Genomic DNA, 24,926 nt, shown 5'->3' on the forward strand with positions numbered 1-24,926 from the left:
GCTTAGATGTCTGTTGTCAACCAATTCAAAGCAATGCAGCATATGCTGCCAATTCTCCTCGAACTCATCCACCGTCTCCGAATCATTGATAACCCCATAGAAAACCTGCTCAAAATTTTCATCCATGCTCAGGATCCTACCCAACTTTTCCCTTGCTTTTCGCTGGACGTGCCATTTGCAGCACCTATGCACTGTGTTTGGGAAGACATCTTTTATTGCTGTTTCCATTACCTTGTCCTGGTTAGTCATTAGGTGCAACGGGTGCTCATTATTCATTGCAATCATCCAATGTTGAAACACCCACTTGAAAGTTTCTATTTGTTCATTTGGCACCAAGGCACAACCTAGCAGCACGGTTTGCAAGTGGTTGTTCACACCAACAATAGGAGCGAAAGGCAGATTGTACCGATTTGTGCAAAATGTTGTGTCAAAGAACACACAATCTTTGTACTTTGGGTACAATGCTCTTGTCCTTCCATCCACCCAAAACAGAGCTGTCACTTCGTTTGTTTCTTTGTCAACTTCTGTTGCGTAGTAGAATTGAGCATTCTCAGCTTGACGCCTCTTAAAGTAAGCAACCGTCATATCCATGTCCTGAAATGACTGATTTTGTCGCAGCTTGGAACGCGCATTTGGAACATCCCTCTTCACATATGGCAGTTTCCTCCGGTCTCCGCCATGGACCATTCCAAGCATTCCCATGCAATTTGTAGTTGACAAGTTTACATCATGCATTGTCATCAGTAGTTGGTAATCTTCTTCTAGAATTTTGCGGTGTGAGCGGTAGAACCTCACAATCTCCTCATGCTGCATCAAAGGTGTGTATGCTGTGCAACAAAGTAGGTAACAACCCACTTATTGCCCCTGAGGCCAACAATCATATGAGCTTTGCAATCATAACGCATAATCCGATTCCTCTGACGCTTGACTGTCACATCCATTTCAACCCCGGCCTGCTTGCTTGATGAGCTTCCCCCTGCTGCAATTCCTTCCGAGTGGCTGCTTGTGTCACATGTAGTCTCCGGTTTGCCAGCATGCACACATTGGAAGACCCTCTTGATAAGTTGTTGTGGACCTTTCTTCTGGCTGTTTTTTGAGGAAGCTATGCGGGAGCCAAAACCCGTTCCAAATGCGTAGTCATTATAGAACTTTTGGGCATCTTCAATTGAGTCAAATTCCATGCCAACATAGGGCAGAAGTGGCTGAGATGAAATATCATCATCCTCATCTGCATCATGCATTCCACCGTGAGTGTTTAGGACACCACCTGAATCCCCACCACCATGACTTGTGAAAGGTTGCTGAACAAAACTCTCCTCATTTGCCGCCCCATCTTCGGTATGCTACATCATTGCAACAACAGTAGAACAACACCATCAGTAGCAGTTGAACAGTATTTGAGGTCAACATTTCTTTGCAAGAGAAACATTTTTTATAGATGAAACATCAACATGTATATCAGTAGTATATTTTTTTCATTGCAGCATGTTTATAAGATCTATAGGTAGTACTGTAGTAGTACATTTTATGACATTTTTTGGTGCTGCATAACTTTTTTATCAACTTCAAATAACATTTTTTTTTATCATAGAGTTTTTGTGCTTGCTGAAATCCATAGACTAACACCACTATAACATGCATAAGGTCTCTAATCTACTACTGTTTTTTGCTATTTTCAGCAGCAAAAATATTTTTTTGAAGCTGAATTTTCAACATTTTTTTTGCAATATCTGAAATCTAAAGCAAAGCAAACATTCAGTAGTCTTACATCCTCTGAATTTAAAGCAAGCAAACATGCAGTGCTGTTGCATTCTCTGAATCAAAGCAACATTCAGGGTCACTGAAAGTAACCTTTTCCAATTTTACACAACCTTTTTTTCTTGTTACTGAACTGAACCAAAGCAACATAATGTGTAGTTTCAAACATTTTTGTTTTTTCTACTTTTTGTGAATTAAAACCAATTAGCATAGCAACATCCAATGAGCATAACTGGCAAATGTCAATGCAGCACATAAACAAGTGGAGGATTTCAGAGGATTTGGCAGCAGGGGAAGCTCACCCAATTTGCAGCAGATCCAGCCGGAGGAGCATCAGAGAAAACAATTGGAGGATCTCGGTACATGCGTGTAGCAGAACTTTGTCGCCTGAGATCGAAGGCGCTCGCCGGAGCTGAAGTCGTCCGCCGGGGAACAGCCGAACCCTCGCCGGAGCTACCACCTATGGCGGAGTAGGCCATGTCTCTGGCGATGTGGTGCGCCATCGCGGGCAGGGGGTGGGGGTGGGGTTGGGGAAGAGGTGGAGGGAAGGGGAGGCGGCCGCCAGATCGCGATCGATCCCCGGTGGGGCGAAGCGCCCGCGATCTGCGGGTGGGGATCGACCTATCCCCGGTTCATTGCAACCGCTCGCGTGGAGGTGGGAGCGTGTGCGTGGTTCAGCTCAGAGATCGGACGGACGCGAACGCGGTTTATAAATCGAGCATATCATCCGACCTACGCCTAGCTGCGGCCCATTGGTCAGGATAACTACCCCGTGGCCTCCTACTGAACCCTTCTTTCTATCAAAAAAGGAAGAGCGCACCAAAACAAAAAGAATACAGAAAAAACTCCGGCGTCCGTCATTGTCTATCACCACGACTTGCACCGCCACACCTCCCAGTGACGGGATGGTGCCACCGATACAAAAGGAAAAATATTAAAGCGAGTAGAAGATGATTCAAGTGCTTCAAAAAAGTCACTACTATTAGATGGAGCATCCAATTTGGAATCTGCTTTCACAGTGTGTTGGTTTCAGCGAGATTGCTCGGAATTAACCTTTTTCTTGATTGCATTTTGCATTTCTTTTTTTTGGGAAAAGGAGGATGACCCCCGGCCTCTGCATTTGGGAGATGCATACGGTCATTTTATTAATTATTCCCGATGACTTTACAAAGTAGAACAACAATATGCCTGAATTCGTCACCTTGGCAACATCTGCTGCTACTCCTATCCAAATGATGAACGGGTGCAAACTGGGCCACATACCCAGACCTCTCACCTAAGCCTAACATCTAAAGCCGGAGGCCCCTACCGAGTCATCTGCCAGGTCCGGGGCTCAAACCGGTCCGACGCACTCACATGTGTCATCGCCGTCTTCCACTGGTCCATCTTCAAAGCGGATTGAGGTGACAACCTTGGCAGGTCCTCCGCCATCTACGTCACCACGACGCCAAACGACGACCTCCACCTACACGAGCCTTGGCAGGTCCTCTGCCAATGACGCCAGCCGACGACCTTCACCTACGCGAGTCCATCTCCAAGCAAAAGACATAAATCCATACTAGGATAGGGCCGCACCACCGCCGTCGCCCACCACCCACAAGCGCCACCCAACCGCAAGGTTCCCAAAGGGGCGCCTTCAAGAAGGGAACGCCGCCGCCGCCCAACAAAGTTAGGGCTTTCGTCCGGGAGACGTAGGGGAAGGTGAAAAGTGAGGAGATCAGTCCATACCGACGCCTCAGAGGAGGGGAACGGCGCCCTCAGGCGTCGCCGTCGCGCGGCCGGTCAAGGCCGGCTAGGGATTTCGCCCGAACTAGATCCCCGCCACCAGCAGCGCCTCCTATAAAGAACCGGCGACCAAGAGGAAGCGCGGCCCGGCCAGACTGGCCCGCACGCTGAACAGGGGAGGAGGGGAGGCACCAAATCGCGCGCACCGGCCGCCACAGAAGCCGCCGCTGGCCGCCAACGACCACCGGATCCCGCCGCCCGCATGGCCGGGACACCAGATCCACCGCCCGCACGGCTGCTAGCCGATCATGCCTTGCCAATGGAGCCGTCGCTCCAGATCCAGGGTTCCTCACTCAGAAGCAGGGCAACCTAGGCCCCGCCGCCTGTTGGGGAACATAGTAATTTCAAAACAATTCCTACGCACACGCAAGATCATGGTGATGCATAGCAACGAGAGGGGAGAATGTTGTCCACGTACCCTCGTAGACCGAAAGCGGAAGCGTTAGCACAACGCGGTTGATGTAGTCATACATCTTCACGATCCGACCGATCAAGTACCGAACACACGGCACCTCCGAGTTCAGCACACGTTGAGCCCGATGACGTCCCTCGAACTCCGATCCAGCCGAGTGTTGAGGGAGAGTTTCGACAGCACGACGGCGTGGTGACGATGATGATGTTCTACCGATGCAGGGCTTCGCCTAAGCACCGCTACAGTATTATCGAGGTGGACTATGGTGCAGGGGGCACCGCACACGGCTAAAAGATCAATGATCAATTGTTGTGTCTTTGGGGTGCCCCCTGCCCCCGTATATAAAGGAGCAAGGGGGGAGAGGCTGCCGTCCAGGAGAGGGGCACGCCAGGAGGAGTCCTACTCCCACCCGGAGTAGGACTCCCTCCCTTCCTTGTTGGATTAGGAGAAGGGGGGAAAGAGGAGGAGGAGAAGAAGGAAAGGGGGGCGCCCCCCTCCTTGTCCAATTCGGACTAGATGGGGAGGGGGCGCGCGGCCTGCCCTGGCCGCCCCTCCTCTTCTCCACTAAGGCCCATGTAGGCCCATTAATCCCCCGGGGGGGTTCCGGTAACCCCCCGGTACTCCGGTATATATCCGATAACCCCCGGAAACATTCCAGTGTCCGAATATAGTCGTCCAATATATCACTCTTCATGTCTCGACCATTTCGAGACTCCTCGTTATGTCCGTGATCACATCCGGGACTCCGAACAACCTTCGGTACATCAAAACATATAAACTCATAATATAACTGTCATCGAAACTTTAAGCCTGCGGACCCTACGGGTTCAAGAACTATGTAGACATGACCGGGACACGTCTCCAGTCAATAACCAATAGCGGAACCTGGATGCTCATATTGGCTCCCACATATTCTACGAAGATCTTTATCGGTCAGACCGCATAACAACATACGTTGTTCCCTTTGTCATCGGTATGTTACTTGCCCGAGATTCGATCGTCGGTATCTCAATACCTAGTTCAATCTCGTTACCGACAAGTCTCTTTACTCTTTCTGTAATACATCATCCCGCAACTAACTCATTAGTTGCAATGCTTGCAAGGCTTAAGTGATGTGTATTACCAAGTGGGCCCAGAGATACCTCTCCGACAATCGGAGTGACAAATCCTAATCTCGAAATACGCCAACCCAACAAGTACCTTCGGAGACACCTGTAGAGTACCTTTATAATCACCCAGTTACGTTGTGATGTTTGGTAGCACACAAAGTGTTCCTCCGGTAAATGGGAGTTGCATAATCTCATAGTCATAGGAACATGTATAAGTCATGAAGAAAGCAATAGGAGAATACTAAACGATCAAGTGCTAAGCTAACGGAATGGGTCAAGTCAATCACATCATTCTCCTAATGATGTGATCCCGTTAATCAAATGACAACTCATGTCTATGGCTAGGAAACATAACCATCTTTGATCAACGAGCTAGTCAAGTAGAGGCATACTAGTGACACTCTGTTTGTCTATGTATTCACACAAGTATTATGTTTCCGGTTAATACAATTCTAGCATGAATAATAAACATTTATCATGAAATAAGGAAATAAATAATAACTTTATTATTGCCTCTAGGGCATATTTCCTTCAGTCTCCCACTTGCACTAGAGTCAATAATCTAGATCACATCGCCATGTGATTTAACATCAATAGTTCACATCACCATGTGATTAACACCCATAGTTCACATCGTCATGTGACCAACACCCAAAGGGTTTACTAGAGTCAATAATCTAGTTCACATTGCTATGTGATTAACACCCAAAGAGTGTTGGGGAACGTAGTAATTTCAAAAAAATTCCTACGCACACGCAAGATCATGGTGATGCATAGCAACGAGAGGGGAGAGTGTTGTCTACGTACCCTCGTAGACCGAAAGCGGAAGCGTTAGCACAACACGGTTGATGTAGTCGTACGTGTTCACGATCCGACCGGTCAAGTACCGAACGCATGGCACCTCCGAGTTCAGCACACGTTCAGCCCGATGACGTCCCTCGAACTCCGATCCAGCCGAGTGTTGAGGGAGAGTTTCGTCAGCACGACGGCGTGATGACGATGATGATGTTCTACCGACGCAGGGCTTTGCCTAAACACCGCTACAGTATTATCGAGGTGGACTATGGTGGAGGGGGGCACCGCACACGGCTAAAAGATCAAACGATCAATTGTTGTGTCTATGGGGTGCCCCCCTGCCCCCGTATATAAAGGAGCAAGGGGAGGAGGCGGCCGGCCAGGGAGAGGCGCGCCAAGGGGGAGTCCTACTCCCACTAGGAGTAGGACTCCTCCTATTCCTAGTAGGAGTAGGAGAGGGGGAAGGAAAGGGAGAGGATGAGAAGGAAAGAGGGGGCCGACTCCTCCTATTTCACCCGGAACACTTCCAATATCCAAATATAGGCTTCCAATATATCAATCTTTATGTCTCGACCATTTCGAGACTCCTCGTCATGTCCGTGATCACATACGGGACTCCGAACAATCTTCGGCACATCGAAACATATAAACTCATAATATAACTATCATCGAAACGTTAAGCGTGTGGACCCTACGGGTTCGAGAACTATGTAGACATGACCGAGACACGTCTCCGGTCAATAACCAATAGCGGAACCTGGATGCTCATATTGGCTCCCACATATTCTACGAAGATCTTTATCGGTCAGACCGCATAACAACATACGTTGTTCCCTTTGTCATCGGTATGTTACTTGCCCGAGATTCGATCGTCGGTATCTCAATACCTAGTTCAATCTCGTTACCGGCAAGTCTCTTTACTCGTTCCGTAATACATCATCCCGCAACTAACTCATTAGTTACAATGCTTGCAAGGCTTATAGTGATGTGCATTACCGAGTGGGCCCAGAGATACCTCTCCGACAATTGGAGTGACAAATCCTAATCTCGAAATACGCCAACCCAACAAGTACCTTCGGAGACACCTGTAGAGCACCTTTATAATCACCCAGTTACGTTGTGACGTTTGGTAGCACACAAAGTGTTCCTCCGGTAAACGGGAGTTGCATAATCTCATAGTCATAGGAACATGTATAAGTCATGAAGAAAGCAATAGCAGAATACTAAACGATCAAGTGCTAAGCTAACGGAATGGGTCAAGTCAATCACATCATTCTCCTAATGATGTGATCCCGTTAATCAAATGACAACTCTTTGTCTATGGCTAGGAAACATAACCATCTTTGATCAACGAGCTAGTCAAGTAGAGGCATACTAGTGACACTCTGTTTGTCTATGTATTCACACATGTATCATGTTTCCGGTTAATACAATTCTAGCATGAATAATAAACATTTATCATGGTATTAGAAAATAAATAATAACTTTATTATTGCCTCTAGGCATATTTCCTTCAAAGAGTACTAAGGTGTGATCATGTTTTGCTTGTGAGAGAAGTTTAGTCAACGGGTCTGCCATATTCAGATCCGTATGTATTTTGCAAATTTCTATGTCTACAATGCTCTGCATGGAGCTACTTTAGCTAATTGCTCCCACTTTCAATATGTATCCAGATGAAGACTTAGAGTCATCTGGATCAGTGCCAAAACTTTTATCGCATAATCCTTTTACGATGAATCTTTTGTCACCTCCATAATCGAGAAACATATCCTTATTCCACTAAGGATAATTTTGACCGCTGTCCAGTGATCTACTCCTAGATCACTATTGTATTCCCTTGCCAAAATCAGTGTAGGGTATATAATAGATCTGGTACATAGCATGGCATACTTTATAGAACCTATGGCTGAGGCATAGGGAATGACTTTCATTCTCTTTCTATCTTCTGCCGTGGTCGGGCTTTGAGTCTAACTCAATTTCACACCTTGTAACACAGGCAAGAACTCTTTCTTTGACTGTTCCATTTTGAACTACTTCAAAATCTTGTCAAGGTATGTACTCATTGAAAAAAACTTATCAAGTGTTTTGATCTATCTCTATAGATCTTGATGCTCAATATGTAAGCAGCTTCACCGAGGTCTTTCTTTGAAAAACTCCTTTCAAACACTCCTTTATGCTTTGCAGAATAATTCTACATTATTTCCGATCAACAATATGTCATTCACATATACTTATCAGAAATGTTGTAGTTGTCCCACTCACTTTCTTGTAAATACAGGCTTCACCGCAAGTCTGTATAAAACTATATGCTTTGATCAACTCATCAAAGCGTATATTCCAACTCCGAGATGCTTGCACCAGTCCATAGATGGATCGCTGGAGCTTGCACATTTTGTTAACACATTTAGGATCGACAAAACCTTTTGGTTGCATCATATACAACTCTTCTTTAATAAATCCATTAAGGAATGCAATTTTGTTTATCCATTTGCCAGATTTCATAAAATGCGGCAATTGCTAACATGATTCGGACAGACTTAAGCATAGATACGAGTGAGAAACTCTCATCGTAGTCAACACCTTGAACTTGTCAAAAACCTTTTGCGACAATTCTAGCTTTGTAGATAGTAACACTACTATCAGTGTCCGTCTTCCTCTTGAAGATCCATTTAATCTCAATGGCTCGCCGATCATTTGGGCAAGTCAATCAAAGTCCATACTTTGTTCTCATACATGGATCCCATCTCATTTCATGGCCTCAAACCATTTCGCGGAATCTAGGCTCATCATCGCTTCCTCATAGTTCGTAGATTCGTCATGGTCAAGTAACATGACCTCCAGAATAGGATTACCGTACCACTCTGGTGCGGATCTCACTCTGGTTGACATACGAGGTTCAGTAGTAACTTGATCTGAAGTTACATGATCATCATCATTAGCTTCCTCACTAATTGGTGTACGAGTTACAGGAACAGATTTCTGTGATGAACTACTTTCCAATAATGGAGCAGGTACAGTTACCTCATCAAGTTCTACTTTCCTCCCACTCACTTCTTTCGAGAGAAACTCCTTCTCTAGAAAGGATCCATTCTTAGCAACGAATATCTTGCGTTCGGATCTGTGATAGAAGGTGTACCCAACAGTAACTTTTGGGTATCCTATGAAGACGCACTTTTCTGATTTGGGTTTGAGCTTATCAGGATGAAAGTTTTTCACATAAGCATCGCAACCTCAAACTTTAAGAAACGACAGCTTAGGTTTCTTGCCAAACCATAGTTCATACGATGTCGTCTCAATGGATTAGACGGTGCCCTATTTAATGTGAATGCAGCTGTCTCTAATGCATAACCCCAGAACGCTAGTGGTAAATCGGTAAGAGATATCATAGATTGCACTATATCCAATAAAGTACGGTTATGACGTTCGGACACACCATTATGCTGTGGTATTCCAGGTGGCACGAATTTGTGAAACTATTCTACATTGCTTTAATTGAAGACCAAACTCGTAACTCAAATATTTGTCTCCGCGATCAGATCGTAGAAACTTTATTTTCTCGTCACGATGATTTTCCACTTCACTCTGAAATTCTTTGAACTTTCCAAATGTTTCAGACTTATGTTTCATCAAGTAGATATACCCATATCTGCTCAAATCATCTGTGAAGGTCAGCAAACAACGATACCCGCCGCGAGCCTCAACACTCATCGGATCGCATACATCAGTATGTATTATTTCCAATAAGCCAGTTGCTTGCTCCATTGTTCCGGAGAACGGAGTTTTAGTCATCTTGCCCATAAGGCATGGTTCGCAAGCATCAAGTGATTCATAATCAAGTGATTCCAAAATCCCATCAGCATGGAGTTTCTTCATGCGCTTTACACCAATATGACCTAAACGGCAGTGCCACAAATAAGTTGCACTATCATTATTAACTTTGCATCTTTTGGATTCAATATTATGAATATGTGTATCACTACGATCGAGATCCAACAAACCATTTTCGTTGGTGTGTATGACCATAGAAGGTTTTTATTCATGTAAACATAACAACAATTGTTCTCTAACTTAAATGAATAACCGTATTGCAATAAACATGATCAAATCATATTCATGCTCAACGCAAACACCAAATAACACTTATTTAGGTTCAATACTAATCCCGAAAGTATAGGGAGTCTGCGATGATGATCATATCAATCTTGGAACCACTTCCAACACACATCATCACTTCACCCTTAACTAGTCTCTGTTTATTCTGCAACTCCCGTTTCGAGTTACTAATCTTAGCAACTGAACTAGTATCAAATACTGAGGGGTTGTTATAAACACTAGTAAAGTACACATCAATAACATGTATATCAAATATACCTTTGTTCACTTTGCCATCCTTCTTATCCGCCAAATACTTGGTGCAGTTCCGCTTCCAGTGACCAGTTCCTTTGCAGTAGAAGCACTCAGTCTCAGGCTTAGGTCCAGACTTGGGCTTCTTCACTTGAGCAGCAACTCGCTTGCCGTTCTTCTTGAAGTTCCCCTTCTTCCCTTTGCCCTTTTCTTGAAACTAGTGGTCTTGTCAACGATCAACACTTGATGTTTTTCTTGATTTCTACCTTCGTCGATTTCAGCATCACAAAGAGCTTGGGAATCATTTCCGTTATCCCTTGCATATTATAGTTCATCACGAAGTTCTAGTAACTTGGTGATAGTGACTAGAGAACTCTGTCAATCACTATCTTATCTGGAAGATTATCTCCCACTTGATTCAAGTGATTGTAGTACTCAGACATTCTGAGCACATGCTCACTAGCTGAGCAATTCTCCTCCATCTTGTAGGCAAAGTACTGTCAGAGGTCTCATACCTCTCGACACGGGCATGAGTATGAAATACCAATTTCAACTCTTAGAACATTTTATATGCTCTGTGGCGTTCAAAACATTTTTGAAGTCCCGGTTCTAAGCCGTAAAGCATGGTGCACTAAACTATCAAGTAGTCATTATACCGAGCTTTTGTCAAACGTTCATAACATCTGCATCTGCTCCTGCAATAGGTCTGTCACCTAGCGGTGCATCAAGGACATAATACTTCTGTGCAGCAATGAGGTTAATCCTCAGATCACGGACCAAGTCCGCATCATTGCTACTAGCATCTTTCAACTTAGTTTTCTCTAGGAACATATCAAAATAAAACAGGGGAGCAAAACGCGAGCTATTGATCTACAACATAGATATGCTAATACTACCAGGACTAAGTTCATGATAAATTTAAGTTCAATTAATCATATTACTTAAGAACTCCCACTTAGATAGACATCCCTCTAATCCTCTAAGTGATCACGTGATCCAAATCAACTAAACCATGTCCGATCATCACGTGAGATGGAGTAGTTTCAATGGTGAACATCACTATGTTGATCATATCTACTATATGATTCACGCTCGACCTTTCGGTCTCAGTGTTCCGAGGCCATATCTGTTATATGCTAGGCTCGTCAAGTTTAACCTGAGTATTCCGCGTGTGCAACTGTTTTGCACCCGTTGTATTTGAACGTAGAGCCTATCACACCCGATCACGTGGTGTCTCAGCACGAAGAACTTTCGCAGTGGTGCATACTCAGGGAGAACACTTATACCTTGATAATTTAGTGAGAGATCATCTTATAATGCTACCGTCAATCAAAGCAAGATAAGATGCATAAAAGATAAACATCACATGCAAGCAATATAAGTGATATGATATGGCCATCATCATCTTGTGCTTGTGATCTCCATCTTCGAAGCACCGTCATGATCACCATCGTCACCGGCGCGACACCTTGATCTCCATCGTAGCATCGTTGTCGTCTCGCCAACTATTGCTTCTACGACTATCGCTACCGCTTAGTGATAAAGTAAAGCAATTACAGGGCGATTGCATTGCATACAATAAAGCGACAACAATATGGCTCCTGCCAGTTGCCTATAACTCGGTTACAAAACATGATCATCTCATACAATAAAATTTAACATCATGCCTTGACCATATCACATCACAACATGCCCTGCAAAAACAAGTTAGACGTCCTCTACTTTGTTGTTGCAAGTTTTACATGGCTGCTACGGGCTGAGCAAGAACCGTTCTTACCTACGCATCAAAACCACAACGATAGTTCATCAAGTTAGTGCTGTTTTAACCTTCTCAAGGACCGGGCGTAGCCACTCTAGGTTCAACTAAAGTTGGAGAAACTGACACCCGCTAGTCACCTGTGTGCATAGCACGGCGGTAAAATCACTCTCGCGTAAGTGTACGCGTAATGTCGGTCCGGGCCGCTTCATCCAACAATACCGCCGAACCAAAGTGTGACATGCTGGTAAGCAGTATGACTTGTATCGCCCACAACTCACTTGTGTTCTACTCGTGCATATAACATCAACGCATAAAATCTGGCTCGGATGCCACTGTTGGGGAACGTAGTAATTTCAAAAAAATTCCTACGCACACGCAAGATCATGGTGATGCATAGCAACGAGAGGGGAGAGTGTTGTCCACGTACCCTCGTAGACCGAAAGCGGAAGCGTTAGCACAATGCGGTTGATGTAGTCGTACGTCTTCACGATCCGACCGATCAAGTACCGAACGCACGGCACCTCCGAGTTCAGCACACGTTCAGCCCGATGACGTCCCTCGAACTCCGATCCAGCCGAGTGTTGAGGGAGAGTTTCGTCAGCACGACGGCTGGTGACGATGATGATGTTCTACCGACACAGGGCTTCGCCTAAGCACCGCTACAGTATTATCGAGGTGGACTATGGTGGAGGGGGGCACCGCACACGGCTAAAAGATCAATGATCAATTGTTGTGTCTTTGGGGTGCCCCCCTGCCCCGTATATGAAGGAGCAAGGGGGGAGAGGCAGCCGGCCAGGAGAGGGGCGCGCCAGGAGGAGTCCTACTCCTACCGGGAGTAGGACTCCCTCCCTTGCTTGTTGGATTAGGAGAAGGGGGGAAAGAGGAGAAGGAGAAGAAGTAAAGGGGGGCGCCCCCCTCCTTGTCCAATTCGGACTAGTGGGGGAGGGGGCACGCGGCCTGCCCTGGCCGCCCCTCCTCTTCTCCACTAAGGCCCATGTAGGCCCATTAATCCCCCGGGGGGGTTCCGGTAAACCCCCGGTACTCTGGTATATATCCGATAACCCCCGGAACCATTCCGGTGTCCGAATATAGTCGTCCAATATATCAATCTTCATGTCTCGACCATTTCGAGACTCCTCGTTATGTCCGTGATCACATCCGGGACTCCGAACAACCTTCGGTACATCAAAACATATAAACTCATAATATAACTATCATCGAAACTTTAAGCGTGCGGACCCTACGGGTTCAAGAACTATGTAGACATGACCGAGACACGTCTCCGGTCAATAACCAATAGCGGAACCTGGATGCTCATATTGCCTCCCACATATTCTACGAAGATCTTTATCGGTCAGACCGCATAACAACATACGTTGTTCCCTTTGTCATCGGTATGTTACTTGCCCGAGATTCGATCGTCGGTATCTCAATACCTAGTTCAATCTCCTTACCGGCAAGTCTCTTTACTCGTTATGTAATACATCATCCCGCAACTAACTCATTAGTTGCAATGCTTGCAAGGCTTAAGTGATGTGTATTACCGAGTGGGCCCAGAGATACCTCTCCGACAATCGGAGTAACAAATCCTAATCTCGAAATACGCCAACCCAACAAGTACCTTCGGAGACACCTGTAGAGTACCTTTATAATCACCCAGTTACGTTGTGACGTTTGGTAGCACACAAAGTGTTCCTCCGGTAAACGGGAGTTGCATAATCTCATAGTCATAGGAACATGTATAAGTCATGAAGAAAGCAATAGCAGAATACTAAACGATCAAGTGCTAAGCTAATGGAATAGGTCAAGTCAATCACATCATTCTCCTAATGATGTGATCCCGTTAATCAAATGACAACTCATGTCTATGGCTAGGAAACATAACCATCTTTGATTAACGAGCTAGTCAAGTAGAGGCATACTAGTGACACTTTGTTTGTCTATGTATTCACACAAGTATTATGTTTCCGGTTAATACAATTCTAGCATGAATAATAAACATTTATCATGAAATAAGAAAATAAATAATAACTTTATTATTGCCTCTAGGGCATATTTCCTTCACCGCCACCATCCTTGGCACCCCGGGCTTGCCCGGCGTCTGCCTCAGGCGGCGGCGAGGAGCTGGGACGAGGTGGGGAGGGGGCCGCGGCGGCGCGGCTAGGGTCCCCCCGCCGCCGCCGGGGGAGGGGGCCGCGGCGGCGCGGCTAGGGTCCCCCCGCCGCCGCCGGGGCAGGCGACGCGGGGGTCGCGAGGGGAGGGGGTCGCCGCATTTTGCATTCATATCTATTGTATTTTTAGAAGAAGAAAAAACTAAAACAGTGTGTACAATTTTTCGGGAATCAACTAAATTTTCATGTTGGGTTGATGGTATTTTTGCCCGTCCCTCTCTCTTGCATTGTTGGAATGTGTCTATTCCATTTTGAACTGATACTACTGTAATTTTTCCGACTGAGTATAGTAGATTTTTAGGCTAAGTGAATGCAATTCTTGTTAAGTCTACAACGATCCATTTTTAGTTGTCTTATGCAAGTAAACACTAATAGAAAGATAAAGCCATTATTTAACAATATTTTCAGCCTAAGTTTATTTTCAACAACAACAAAAAACAGTTGTCTTATGCAAGTAAACACTAATATAAAAATATTTCATTTTTGAAAGTTAAAAATGACGTAAAAAGTTCATCAAAAGAGAGGGATTATTGAATGGTGAGTCTCTTGAAAGAATGAAAAATTTATGATGATATCAGAAGATGAACACCCAAGCACCATGTGTGGCACCAATAGTGTTCTTTCTGTTTTCATTTACTCTGCTTAGCTTTGTTATAAGTCAAATTGTATAAAGTTTGACCAAGTTTGTAGAAAACAATATGAACGTTTACAAAAACAAGCATATATAATGTGAAAATATATTTGATGAATTTAACGCACTGATTTAGTATTGCGTATGTTAATAATTTCTTACTAGAAATTTGATCGAAAGTTTACACAGTTTGACTGCTAATATGCAGAGTAATAAATAGAAGAAAAAAAAGAGTACAAACTTTTTTTTGCGGGGGAGTACAAACTTTGGAGTAGAAATAACTTAGTAGGGATACATTGTGTAGGCACGCAAATGGCACAATCCCAACATTGGAACTGGGCATGATTGATCTAACTCCGGAAATGGCGATTAGTTCTTGGACTTGGGCTGCTTGACTATCATCACAGAGCAGTGCGCATGGTGGGCGCAGTAGTCGCTCACGCTCCCAAGCAATGCCCTGCAAGAATTGTCCAGGTTCAGACAAATCCATGACCACTAGCTCTGCAGCACGGGGGACTGGAGAATGGAGATGAATAAATCAATTACCTCTTGATGGCGCCGTAGCCGTGGCTGCCGACGACGAGCAGATCGGCGTGGTGCTTGTCGACGGCGTTGCACAGGACGTGCCTCGGCTCCCCGTCGACCACCTCCACCACGCCCTGGACCTGCGGTTTCGGACAAGCAGCAACAGGTTACAGACATGCAATGTGTGATCGTCTCCGTGGACAGATAGATAGAAAAGATATCAGCAAGGGAGACGAGTTGGTTTATCCATGGACAGATAGATAGTAGAAAGGAGATCACAACGAGCGACGAGCGGAGTTGGTAGCGGATGTTACCGAGTTGGCGACGCAGAGGCGGCGCGCCTTGTCGACGACGCCCTCGGCCTTCTTGCGCAGGTCCGCCTCCACTAACCTCACCACGTCGCCGGACACGCCTGAAACGAATCCGCAGAACTCAGTCAGAGGAGAGCTCGCTCAGATTCCGGAGGGCGAAACGATGAAGCATTAAAGAGGAGGTTAACAACGAACGCACCGGGGCCGCCCATGGTGACCACGGGGGAAGGGGACGGCTTGGCGTGGACGACGACTAGCTCCACCGCCCGGGCGCCGGGCGCGCCGGCCGTCGCCGCCACGTGCCGCACGGCCCACTCGAGCGCGCGGTAGCTGTGGTCGCTGTCGTCCACGGCGACCAGCACCACCGTCTTGCTCTTTCCCTCCTCCGCCGCCGCCGCAGACGCCACCGCCTTGGTCTCCGCCATCATATGACAATCGAAGGACGCGAGGAGTGAAACTGATTAGAGAAGGTTTCTTGGTTCAAGTGGTTATAGCTCAAGGCCGCGGGCTAGGCCTATATATAGCTTACTCGTCTCTCAGTCGGTGGGGGTGTGAGAGTGGAACGTACGCTGGCGAAACCGGAGGCGCGGTTGCGTGTGGCCGGTTGCCGGCAGGAGCTGATGACGGCAGACCTCCCCCGGTTTCCGTTCAGTTCTGTTGCTTTTCACTTCGCATGCATCATCTGCCCGCTTGGATGGGGGCGGCGACGGCAGCGACGGTTCGGGGGGCATGGTGGTCGTTTCTTTTCCGTCGGTGCGTGCTGATTTCTGATGCACTCGAGATGCGTGTTGAGATTTGGGACAGAAGAGAATTTGAGAGCGGCACCTTCGACCTTCGTCTTGTGAGAAGAAGAAGAGTATTTTGTTTTGGCGGGTTGAGAAGATATTTGGTTTTGTTAAATCCCAAAAGTAATCCAAGAATTGTTTTAGTCTAAGTTTCCCGCTGAAAAGTGTAATTTTAGTGTACTCTTTTTTCTTTGCCGGGAATTTTTTAGTGTACTCTTGTACAATCATAGAAAAGAACAACTTCATCAAAAATGCGATTGTAATTTTCTAAATTGCGTAGATATAAGCTTCATCAAGAGAAACCAATCTTCCAGGGAACGAGCCTGCCTGGTCTGTCCTTCGTAGTTCTCCTTCAGAGACGGAGCTCCGTTGTCTGGTTGCAAATGACTGAGTTCTAGTGCGGATCTTCATACCACTTCAGATGGCCTCTACAGTGTGGGTTGACTTGACTATCGTCTACGGCGAAGTTGGAGTCGTTTGCTCAGGGTTTAAGGATGCCGATGATGCTTTATAGGGGAGGAGCGATGACGATGACGCATGCATGATGTCTCAGCGAGGCCTTATAGTGGTGTGAGTGGGGTATCTTGTGTGTGTTGCTTTGTGATGGTTTAGCCTGGTTTTCCATAATAAACTGGACAGCTTGGTTTTCGCTCGTGTTTTCCTAATTAACTGAGCAACTCTTTTCTTCTTAATGAATGCAGGAATCCTGTCATTTCAGGAAAAATAATTGTTGGCGTTGACGAGATTGAAAGCCAATTTCTCCCTGCTCTTCAACCCGGTAGTTGATGTTCTCTCTGAAATGCTTATTAAGGCTTCCAAACTATTGGTGCAATCGAGTGCTCCGAGAGTTTTGAAGATTGTTGGACAGAAACAGCGAGGGACTAATGTGTTTGCTAGTGCACACAACGAGTATAGGTCCCTAGAGTTCAAAGGAGCTTTCTATAAACTCATAAGACTATTATCTATGAAGCAAAGAAGAATGCTAAGGCAATCGAGGAGATTGCCATTATCTACGAAGCAAAGAAGAATGCTAAGGCAATCGAGGAGATTGCCATCGAAGAGATTGCGTGTCAGAGATGACTCCCAAAAATGTTGTTGAGTCGAAGCAATTGGTACGCGAGGCATTCGAGAGAAAATGACTGCAGCAAAGAAGAATGAAGACTAAGTGAAGATGTGCATTTTCTTCGTAGTCTCATTTTCTTCCATTGAGTCATAGGACCACTGTACTTTTAAGAGGGGATCGATGTTTCAAGCCTTTGGTCTTTATAATGCTTAACCTAGTAATTACTTGCCAGCCAGAGATGAGAGAAATCTCTTCGTGCCAAAAGTAATTACTTGCTAGCCAGAGATGATATTCTTCTCGGTTGCGAGAGAATTGCTCTAGCAGGTGAGTCAACTTTACTTATTTCTCAAGTAAAGATGAAAGGTGCGTTTGAAATCTGACCGTTGAAAACATGTCGGTTTGACCATTGACTGGGCTCGAGGCCCCAAATAGTCATTTCACCCTCGGGATTGCTCCAGCTATAAATAGCCATCCCCCACCTGTCGTTATAGTCCGCTACTCGGTTTGATTTGTCAAGAAGATTGTTTGAGCACCCCTATTAGAAACATTTGAGTAAATCCATCGAGAGAAAAACCCAGAGCCCGAAACCTAGATAGTGGTTTACCATCACAAAGATCTAAGTCAAGAGTTTTGAACCTATTACTCTTGAGAGCTACTAATTCTCTAGACAGTTAGGTGTCTGTCTGAGTGGACAAGAGTAACTGGTCTCCGAAGAAAAGTCTGTGAAGGTTATGGAGGTCGCCTGAAGTATCTACCGAGCCTAAATTGACACAAGTTGACTAACTTTGTCCAGGAGAATAGGACGGGGAGAGTTTAGCTCATGTGTTCAATCACAAGTCCCTCCAACTAAACGTAGCTCTTTTGCAGAAGAGTGAACTGGTAGAACAAATACCTTTTGTCACCATCGAGCACCACTAGTTCCATGTCACATTTACATTACTTTTGGCAACTTATTTTCAGTAATGTTTTCTATCGTGAGTTCTCTGTCTAGGTCTTAGTAGTTCATTTTTAGATAGATATCCGTTATGTTCTATGTTTTCATTAAGTCTATGGAGAAGATTCCCGTCTTCGACGGGATGGATTACCCTTTCTGGAAAGAGAAGATGAGGATTCTCATATGAAGGCTATCGATGATGATATGTGGCAAACTGTACGGCATGGATACATTATTGAGACGCCCGGTCATCTTACATCATAAGTTGCATATGTAACTATTTAGTTTACAGAGGGAGTATTATTTAGTGAACTACTTACTATTTTTGAACTAGTCTAATGATACTCGTTAGAAAGCCTACGTTTATCACACTATATATTACTCCCTCTGTTCCAAAATAAGTGACGCATATTTTGGGACGTAGGAAGTAACCTTTAATTAATTGCGAGATGTGCAAATCTCGGCCCCTCGAATTGTAGAAAGAGAGGGGCCAAAGAGGGTACTAAATCAGTGACACATATTTGGGACAGAGGTAGTAGTAACCTTTAATTAATTGCGAGATATGTGAATCTCGGTCCCTCAAATTGTACAAAGAGAGGGGCCACGGAGCGAGGGGGGCTAGGTTGTCTAGAACACATGCGGTAGAAGCAACCGTAGTTCTAGACAACAACAAAAATCGTGAATTTTGGTTGTTTTCATCTTTTTCTTCACCATATTGCTACCTGGCTCGAGCTTCTCATCCAACATCTAACCCCTCATGTTTGAGCACACGCACCCAGGTGGCCAATGAAGAAGCCGGCGAACTAGAGGATATCGCGTGCGCCCGTCATTGTCTAGCATCACTGCTCGCACCGCGACGCATCCCGATGGCAGCATGGCGCCACCGATGCAAAAAGAAAATAATTAAAGCGAGCAGAAGAAGAGGGTTCAAGTGCTTCAAAAGGTCACTACTATTAGATGAAGCATCCAATTTGGAATTTACTTTCACGTTGTGTTGGTTTCAGCAAGATTCCTCTGAAATAACATTTTTCTTGATTGCGTTTTGCATTAGTATCTATTGTATTTTTACACTAGTGTTGATTAAAAAAAACTACACCAATGTGACAATTTTTCTGGAATCAACTACATTTTCCTATGGGGTTTATGGTATTTTTGTCTGGCTCTCTTGCATTGTTGGAATGTGTCTGTTCCATTTTTAAACTGATACTACTGTATTTTTGTGACAAAGTGTAGCAGATTTTTAGGCTAAGTGAATACCATTTTTGTTAAGTCTATAAGAATCTCTTTTTAGTTGCCCTATGTAAGTAAACATTAATAAAAACATGAAGCAGTTGTTTCACAAGATTTTTAGCCTAAGTTTATTTTCAACATAAATATAGTTGTTTTATGCAAGTAAACACTAATAGAAAACATTTCATTTTTGAACTGATACTTTCAAATGTGTGACATGTGTTATATATTTAAGTATAAACAGTAGGTAAACACTAATAGAAAACATTTCATTTTTGAACTGATACTTTCGAATGTGTGACGGAACTTTATGTGTTATATATTTAAGTATAAATAGTAGGAGAGATAACGAACAAACGTCGAACCAATTATTCAATGTAGTGCCCACGAGCGACTGCGCTAGCTGACAACACGTTAGACGTAAAAAGCAGATCCACTAGAAACTAAAAGATTACATAAAAATGCAACAAAGGAGAGGGATCATTGAACAACCATAGCATCATGTATGGTGCTGATAAAACTTTTTACTCTGCGTATGATCTTTTTTTTCTCTGTCGTAAGTCAAACAATATAAAGTTTTACTAAGTTTATAGAAAACAATACGAACGTTTACAAAAGCAAGTATATTTAATGTGAAAATAAATTTCAATTATGAATTTAATGCATTGATTGGGTATTGTGGATGTTAAATATTATTTAATATAAATTTAATCAAAGTTTACAAAGCTTGACTGCTAATATGCAGAGTAAATAAAAAGGAGAGTACAAACGTTGGAGCAGAAATAATTAAGTAGGGATACATTGTGTAGGCACGCAAATAGCAGAATCCCAACACTGGAACTGGGCACGATCGATCCAACACCGGAAATGGCGATCAGTTCTTGGACCCGGGCTGCTTGACAATCACCACAGAGCAGTCGGCATGGTGTGCGCAGTAGTCGCTCACGCTCCCAAGCAATGCCCTGCAAGAAAGAGGAGTTGAGACAAGAGACAGCCACCATTAGTTTCAGTCTCGCGGTGAAGGCGTACACTGCAGGAAAAGAGAAAATCAAGGACCTCCTGATGGCGCCGTAGCCCTGGCTGCCGACGACGAGCAGATCGGCGTGGTGCTTCTCGACGGCGTCGCACAGGACGTGCTTCGGCTCCCCGTCGACCACGTCCACCACAGCCTCCACCTGCGGTTTCGAATAAACAGCACGAGTTACGTACAGCCATGCAATGCGTGATCGTCTCTGTCACTGATATCTTCTCTGTATCTGTCCATGGAGCAATGAGGCGAGCGGAGAGCTTGGTGGTGGATGTTATGTTACCGAGTTGGCGGCGCAGAGGCTGCGCGCCTTGCCGACGACGCCCTCGGCCTTCTTGCGCAGGTCCTCCTCCACTAACCCCACCACGTCGCCGGGCACGCCTGAAACGAATCCCCAGAATTCAGTCGACAGAGCTTTGCTCCAGTAGGAGTCCAGACCAAAGGACGAAACGATGAAGCATTGAAGAGGAGGCTAACGCACCGGGGCCGCCCATGTTGACGGCGAGGGAAGTGGGCGGCTTGGCGTGGAGGACAACGAGCTCCACCGCTCCGGCGCCGGCCATGCCGGCCGTCGCCGCCACGTGCCGCACGGCCCACTCGAGCGCGCGGTAGCTTGCGTCACTGTCGTCCACGGCGACCAGCACCACCGTCTTGCTCCTCCCCTCCTCCACCTCCGCCGGACCCGCCTCCACCTCAGCAGCCGCCGTCTTGCTCCTCCCCTTCTCCACCGGAGCCGGACTCGCCTCCACCGCAGCAGCCACCGTCTTGCTCCTCCCCTCCTCCACCTCCACCGGACTCGCCTCCACGGCAGCAGCCACCGCCTTGGTCTCCGCCATCATATAACAATCGAACGTTACGAGGATTAAAGTTGATTAGAGGAGGTTTCTTGGTTTGCAGTTGTAGCTCAAGTCTTGCGGGCAGGCCTATATATAGCTTACTTGTCAGTCGGCATTGTGGGTGTGAGAGTGGCACGTACGCTGGTGAACGGGAGGCGCGGCTGCGTGTGGCCGGTTACCGGCGAGAGCTGCCAGGGCTGCCCGTTCAACTTTGTTGCTTTTCACTTCTCATTATTGGCCGCTGGATGGCGACGGCGGCGGTCCGGGGCATGGTGGTCGTTTCTTTTCCGTTGGTGCGTGCTGATTTGTGATGCACTCGAGATGCATGTTGAGGTGGAAGATAATCTGAGAGCGGCGCCTTCGTCTTTTGAGAAGAAGATAATCTAGGACCGCAATATCTTTCCTGGGACTGTTTTCTCAGCAAACGCTCGAATCGTCATGGCAACTTTTATGAGATTTCCCACATGCAACGTAAAAAAGTGCCAGTATTTTTTTTAGTGTCATCCGCGTGATCCATATCCAATGGTTATGGGGACGTTCCCTGGGACCTCAACGTTCCCCAGTTATCATTTTCCATAATCTAAGAATTGTTTTATGTTTAGAGCATCTCCAATAGATGATGCAAATTTGCAGATGTGAAAATTTACATCTCGAAAAAAATGCATTTTACATTAAAAAAATGGCAACTCCAACTGATGGTGTAAATTGGTGATGTAAAAGTGCAACTCCAATAGATGATGCAAATGGAGAAGTAAAACTAGTCGGCATGAGCGCCGAGAGCCAGGAGCAGCGCCGGTGGACCAAGCGGCGGCAACAGGTGCGTCGGCAGTCGAGCGAAGAGAGCCGGGAGATCGAATGCGGCGGCGGGAGCTCGAATGGTCGGCGGCACGGTTGTGAATCGAGCGGCGAATTGATCACGACGGGACAACGTGGCGACGGCCGTGCGGCGCGAGAAGGTCGAGTCTGGCGACGGGTGTGCGGCTCAAATCCGGCAACGGCGGGGCGGCGGGGGGAGCTCAAATCATACGGCGGCGCGGCGGCGATTCGGCTGCGGGGAAGCGGCCAGTTCAACCGATTTGGAGGCGGACATTGGGGGAGCAGCGGCGGAACCGGAGGCGAGGGCGGTGGAGCGGCCGGATCTGGCAGTGGGGCGGCAGCCGCGACGGTGACCGACCGAGATGGGGCAAAACCAGGGCAGCGACATGGCAGCGACAGTATGGCGGCGGAGGCGTGATTGAGGACATTGGTCGCGCCGGCGAAGGCCCAGGCATGGTGGGCGGTTGTAACGGAGGAGGCGGCGGGGTCGGCCATAGCATGTGAGGCGGTTGGCGGGCGTCCGGAAGGAAAGTGAAAACGGTTGGCAGTTGGCGCGCGACAACCAGTTTTACATCTCCTGAAGGTGGATATGCAAATTTGCATCCTGAGGTGTTGTATTTTACATCTCCGAAAGGTGGAGATGTAAAAAAAAAATTTTTGCATCTACATCATCTACTGAAGATGCTCTTAAGTCTTCTGCACAAAGTGTAATTTTATTGTGCTCTTTTGCGTATTTTAAGGAAAAAAACTACTTTGTTAGGTATCCCAAAGGACATGTATATTAGCGGACCAAATAGCCTCACTTGTTTCTCTCGAGCCATGTTTCACAAATTTGTCGGCGCCGACGAGATTGAAAGCCAATTTCTCCATGCTCTTCAACCTGGTAGTTGATGTTCTCTCTAAAATGGTTATTAACGCTTCCCAACATAATTTGATGAAAGGGTTGTGCTCTAGCTTAATTTCTGGAGTTTTCATCTGCATTCAGTACGCAGAATTACTATCCTTTTTCTGTAGAAGATGGTCTAGACACAACCAAGAATATGAAGACTACCCTAGTTTGGTTTGAGAAAGTTTCTGGTACGATGAGCTCATTACTCTTGATATTAGTGAAGAGAGAATAGCTCTCCACACCAAGATTTTTGGGTGCTCTATAAATGTGCTTCCCATTAAATATCTAGGAGTTCCCATACACTTTGATAAGCTTGGAAGGGAGGATATCCAACCCATTAGTAGATAAGATTCTTAAAGCATGGGTGGTTAGAGAGGTAAGCTCATGTCTTATTCAACTAGGCTTGCCTTCACTAAATCTTGTCTTGCTTTTTTCTAGAATATGCACGAGTGTGCATATCATATATTAAAGAAGAAAGAGGCAAAGAGGCCCTCCACAAAGTTTACAACCGTAATTACAAGGCTCACACAATCCTCCACCTCCACACACACACAGCTCGTTCGGGATTATTCACCGCTAGCCCGCTATGGATACCACCAAAGAAAAATTCTATGTCACCCTTAAATTTCCCTGCCGATCTCCAAGTGTGTCCTTCACGATCAATGTTCCGGAGTGCGTTTGGAGCGATGGTGTCTCTCCGTCGAAAACAATGGCGATGCGGTGTTTCCACAGTTCCCACAAACATAATGTGAGGATTGCCTTTAAGTCGCTCGGTATGCATTGTGTAGCCACTCGTGTGGGGCACCAATCCACCAACTCGTCCTCTCTCCCAGGAGCCTTATCTGGCTCACCCAGGGCCACCCAAATCCAAAGCCACAAAGTTCTCGCGAAAACGCAGGTTAGAAGGATGTGGTTGATTGTTTCACCTTGCTGGTTGCAGAAGGGGCACGTAGCTTGGTGTGGGAGGCCTCTTCGAGCCAATCGGTCTGACGTCCAGCAGCGGTTTCACATAGCCAGCCACGCGAAGAAGCGACATTGTAGTGGCGCCTTGTGCTTCCAGACAAAGTCCGCGTATGGAGCCACCTCACGACCTATGAACCGTCCCGCGTATGCAGAGCGTATTGATACGTCCATTTTGCATCATGCTTTTATATCGATATTTATTGCATTATGGATTGTTATTACACATTATGTCACAATACTTATGCCTATTCTCTCTTATTTTACAAGGTTTACATGAAGAGGGAGAATGCCGGCAGCTGGAATTCTGGGCTGGAAAAGGAGCAAATATTAGAGACCTATGCTGCACAGCTCCAAAAGTCTTAAAACTTCACGGAGGCACGTTTTGGAATTAATAAAAAATACTGGTGAAAGAATTAACAAGAGGGGGCCCACACCCTGGCCACCAGGGTGGAGGCGCGCCCCCCTGCCTCGTGGGCCCCCTAGCAGGCCTCCGGTGCCCATCTTCTGCTATATGAAGTCTTTCTCCCAAGAAAAAATAAGGAGGAAGCTTTCGGGACGAAACACCGCCGCCACGAGGCGGAACCTTGGCGGAACCAATCTAGGGCTCCGGCGGAGCTGTTCTGCCGGGGAAACATCCCTCCGGGAGGGGGAAATCATCACCATCGTCATCACCATCGATCCTCTCAGCGGGAGGGGGTCAATCTCCATCAACATCTTCACCAGCACCATCTCCTCTCAAACCCTAGTTCATCTCTTGTATCCAATCTTTGTCTCAAAACCTCA

The 24,926-nt window shown here is 46.1% G+C and overlaps 2 protein-coding genes across 2 annotated transcripts; both read right to left on the reverse strand.

The window, feature by feature from the left end:
- Window positions 1-14,873: 14,873 nt before the first annotated feature.
- LOC109744754 (uncharacterized) lies at window positions 14,874-16,099 on the reverse strand. The gene is made up of 4 exons (XM_020303900.4): window positions 15,800-16,099; window positions 15,604-15,701; window positions 15,311-15,429; window positions 14,874-15,221 (listed from the first exon to the last, which is right to left on the reverse strand). Exons 1-4 carry the CDS (start codon window positions 16,026-16,028, stop codon window positions 15,134-15,136), a joined length of 534 nt encoding a protein of 177 aa, XP_020159489.3. The 5' UTR covers window positions 16,029-16,099; the 3' UTR covers window positions 14,874-15,133.
- Window positions 16,100-20,281: 4,182 nt separating this feature from the next.
- Window positions 20,282-21,554, reverse strand: LOC141041536 (uncharacterized). The gene is made up of 4 exons (XM_073508003.1): window positions 21,121-21,554; window positions 20,923-21,020; window positions 20,669-20,787; window positions 20,282-20,574 (listed from the first exon to the last, which is right to left on the reverse strand). The coding sequence occupies exons 1-4, from the start codon at window positions 21,476-21,478 to the stop codon at window positions 20,487-20,489; spliced, it is 663 nt and encodes a 220-aa protein (XP_073364104.1). The 5' UTR covers window positions 21,479-21,554; the 3' UTR covers window positions 20,282-20,486.
- Window positions 21,555-24,926: the final 3,372 nt, after the last annotated feature.

This window comes from Aegilops tauschii, chromosome 2 (assembly GCF_002575655.3).
Source record: "Aegilops tauschii subsp. strangulata cultivar AL8/78 chromosome 2, Aet v6.0, whole genome shotgun sequence".
NCBI lineage: Eukaryota > Viridiplantae > Streptophyta > Magnoliopsida > Poales > Poaceae > Aegilops > Aegilops tauschii.

Bases quoted from the DNA above. Each gene is read 5' to 3' on its own strand.
- LOC109744754 (XM_020303900.4), bottom strand. From the start codon at position 16,028: ATGATGGCGGAGACCAAGGCGGTGGCGTCTGCGGCGGCGGCGGAGGAG. The intron at 15,702-15,799 runs GTGCGTTCGTTG...GATTCGTTTCAG, and splicing joins GGTCACCATGGGCGGCCCCG to GCGTGTCCGGCGACGTGGTG. The intron at 15,430-15,603 runs GTAACATCCGCT...CCGAAACCGCAG, and splicing joins GCCTCTGCGTCGCCAACTCG to GTCCAGGGCGTGGTGGAGGT.
- LOC141041536 (XM_073508003.1), bottom strand. From the start codon at position 21,478: ATGATGGCGGAGACCAAGGCGGTGGCTGCTGCCGTGGAGGCGAGTCCG. The intron at 21,021-21,120 runs GTGCGTTAGCCT...GATTCGTTTCAG, and splicing joins CGTCAACATGGGCGGCCCCG to GCGTGCCCGGCGACGTGGTG. The intron at 20,788-20,922 runs GTAACATAACAT...TCGAAACCGCAG, and splicing joins GCCTCTGCGCCGCCAACTCG to GTGGAGGCTGTGGTGGACGT.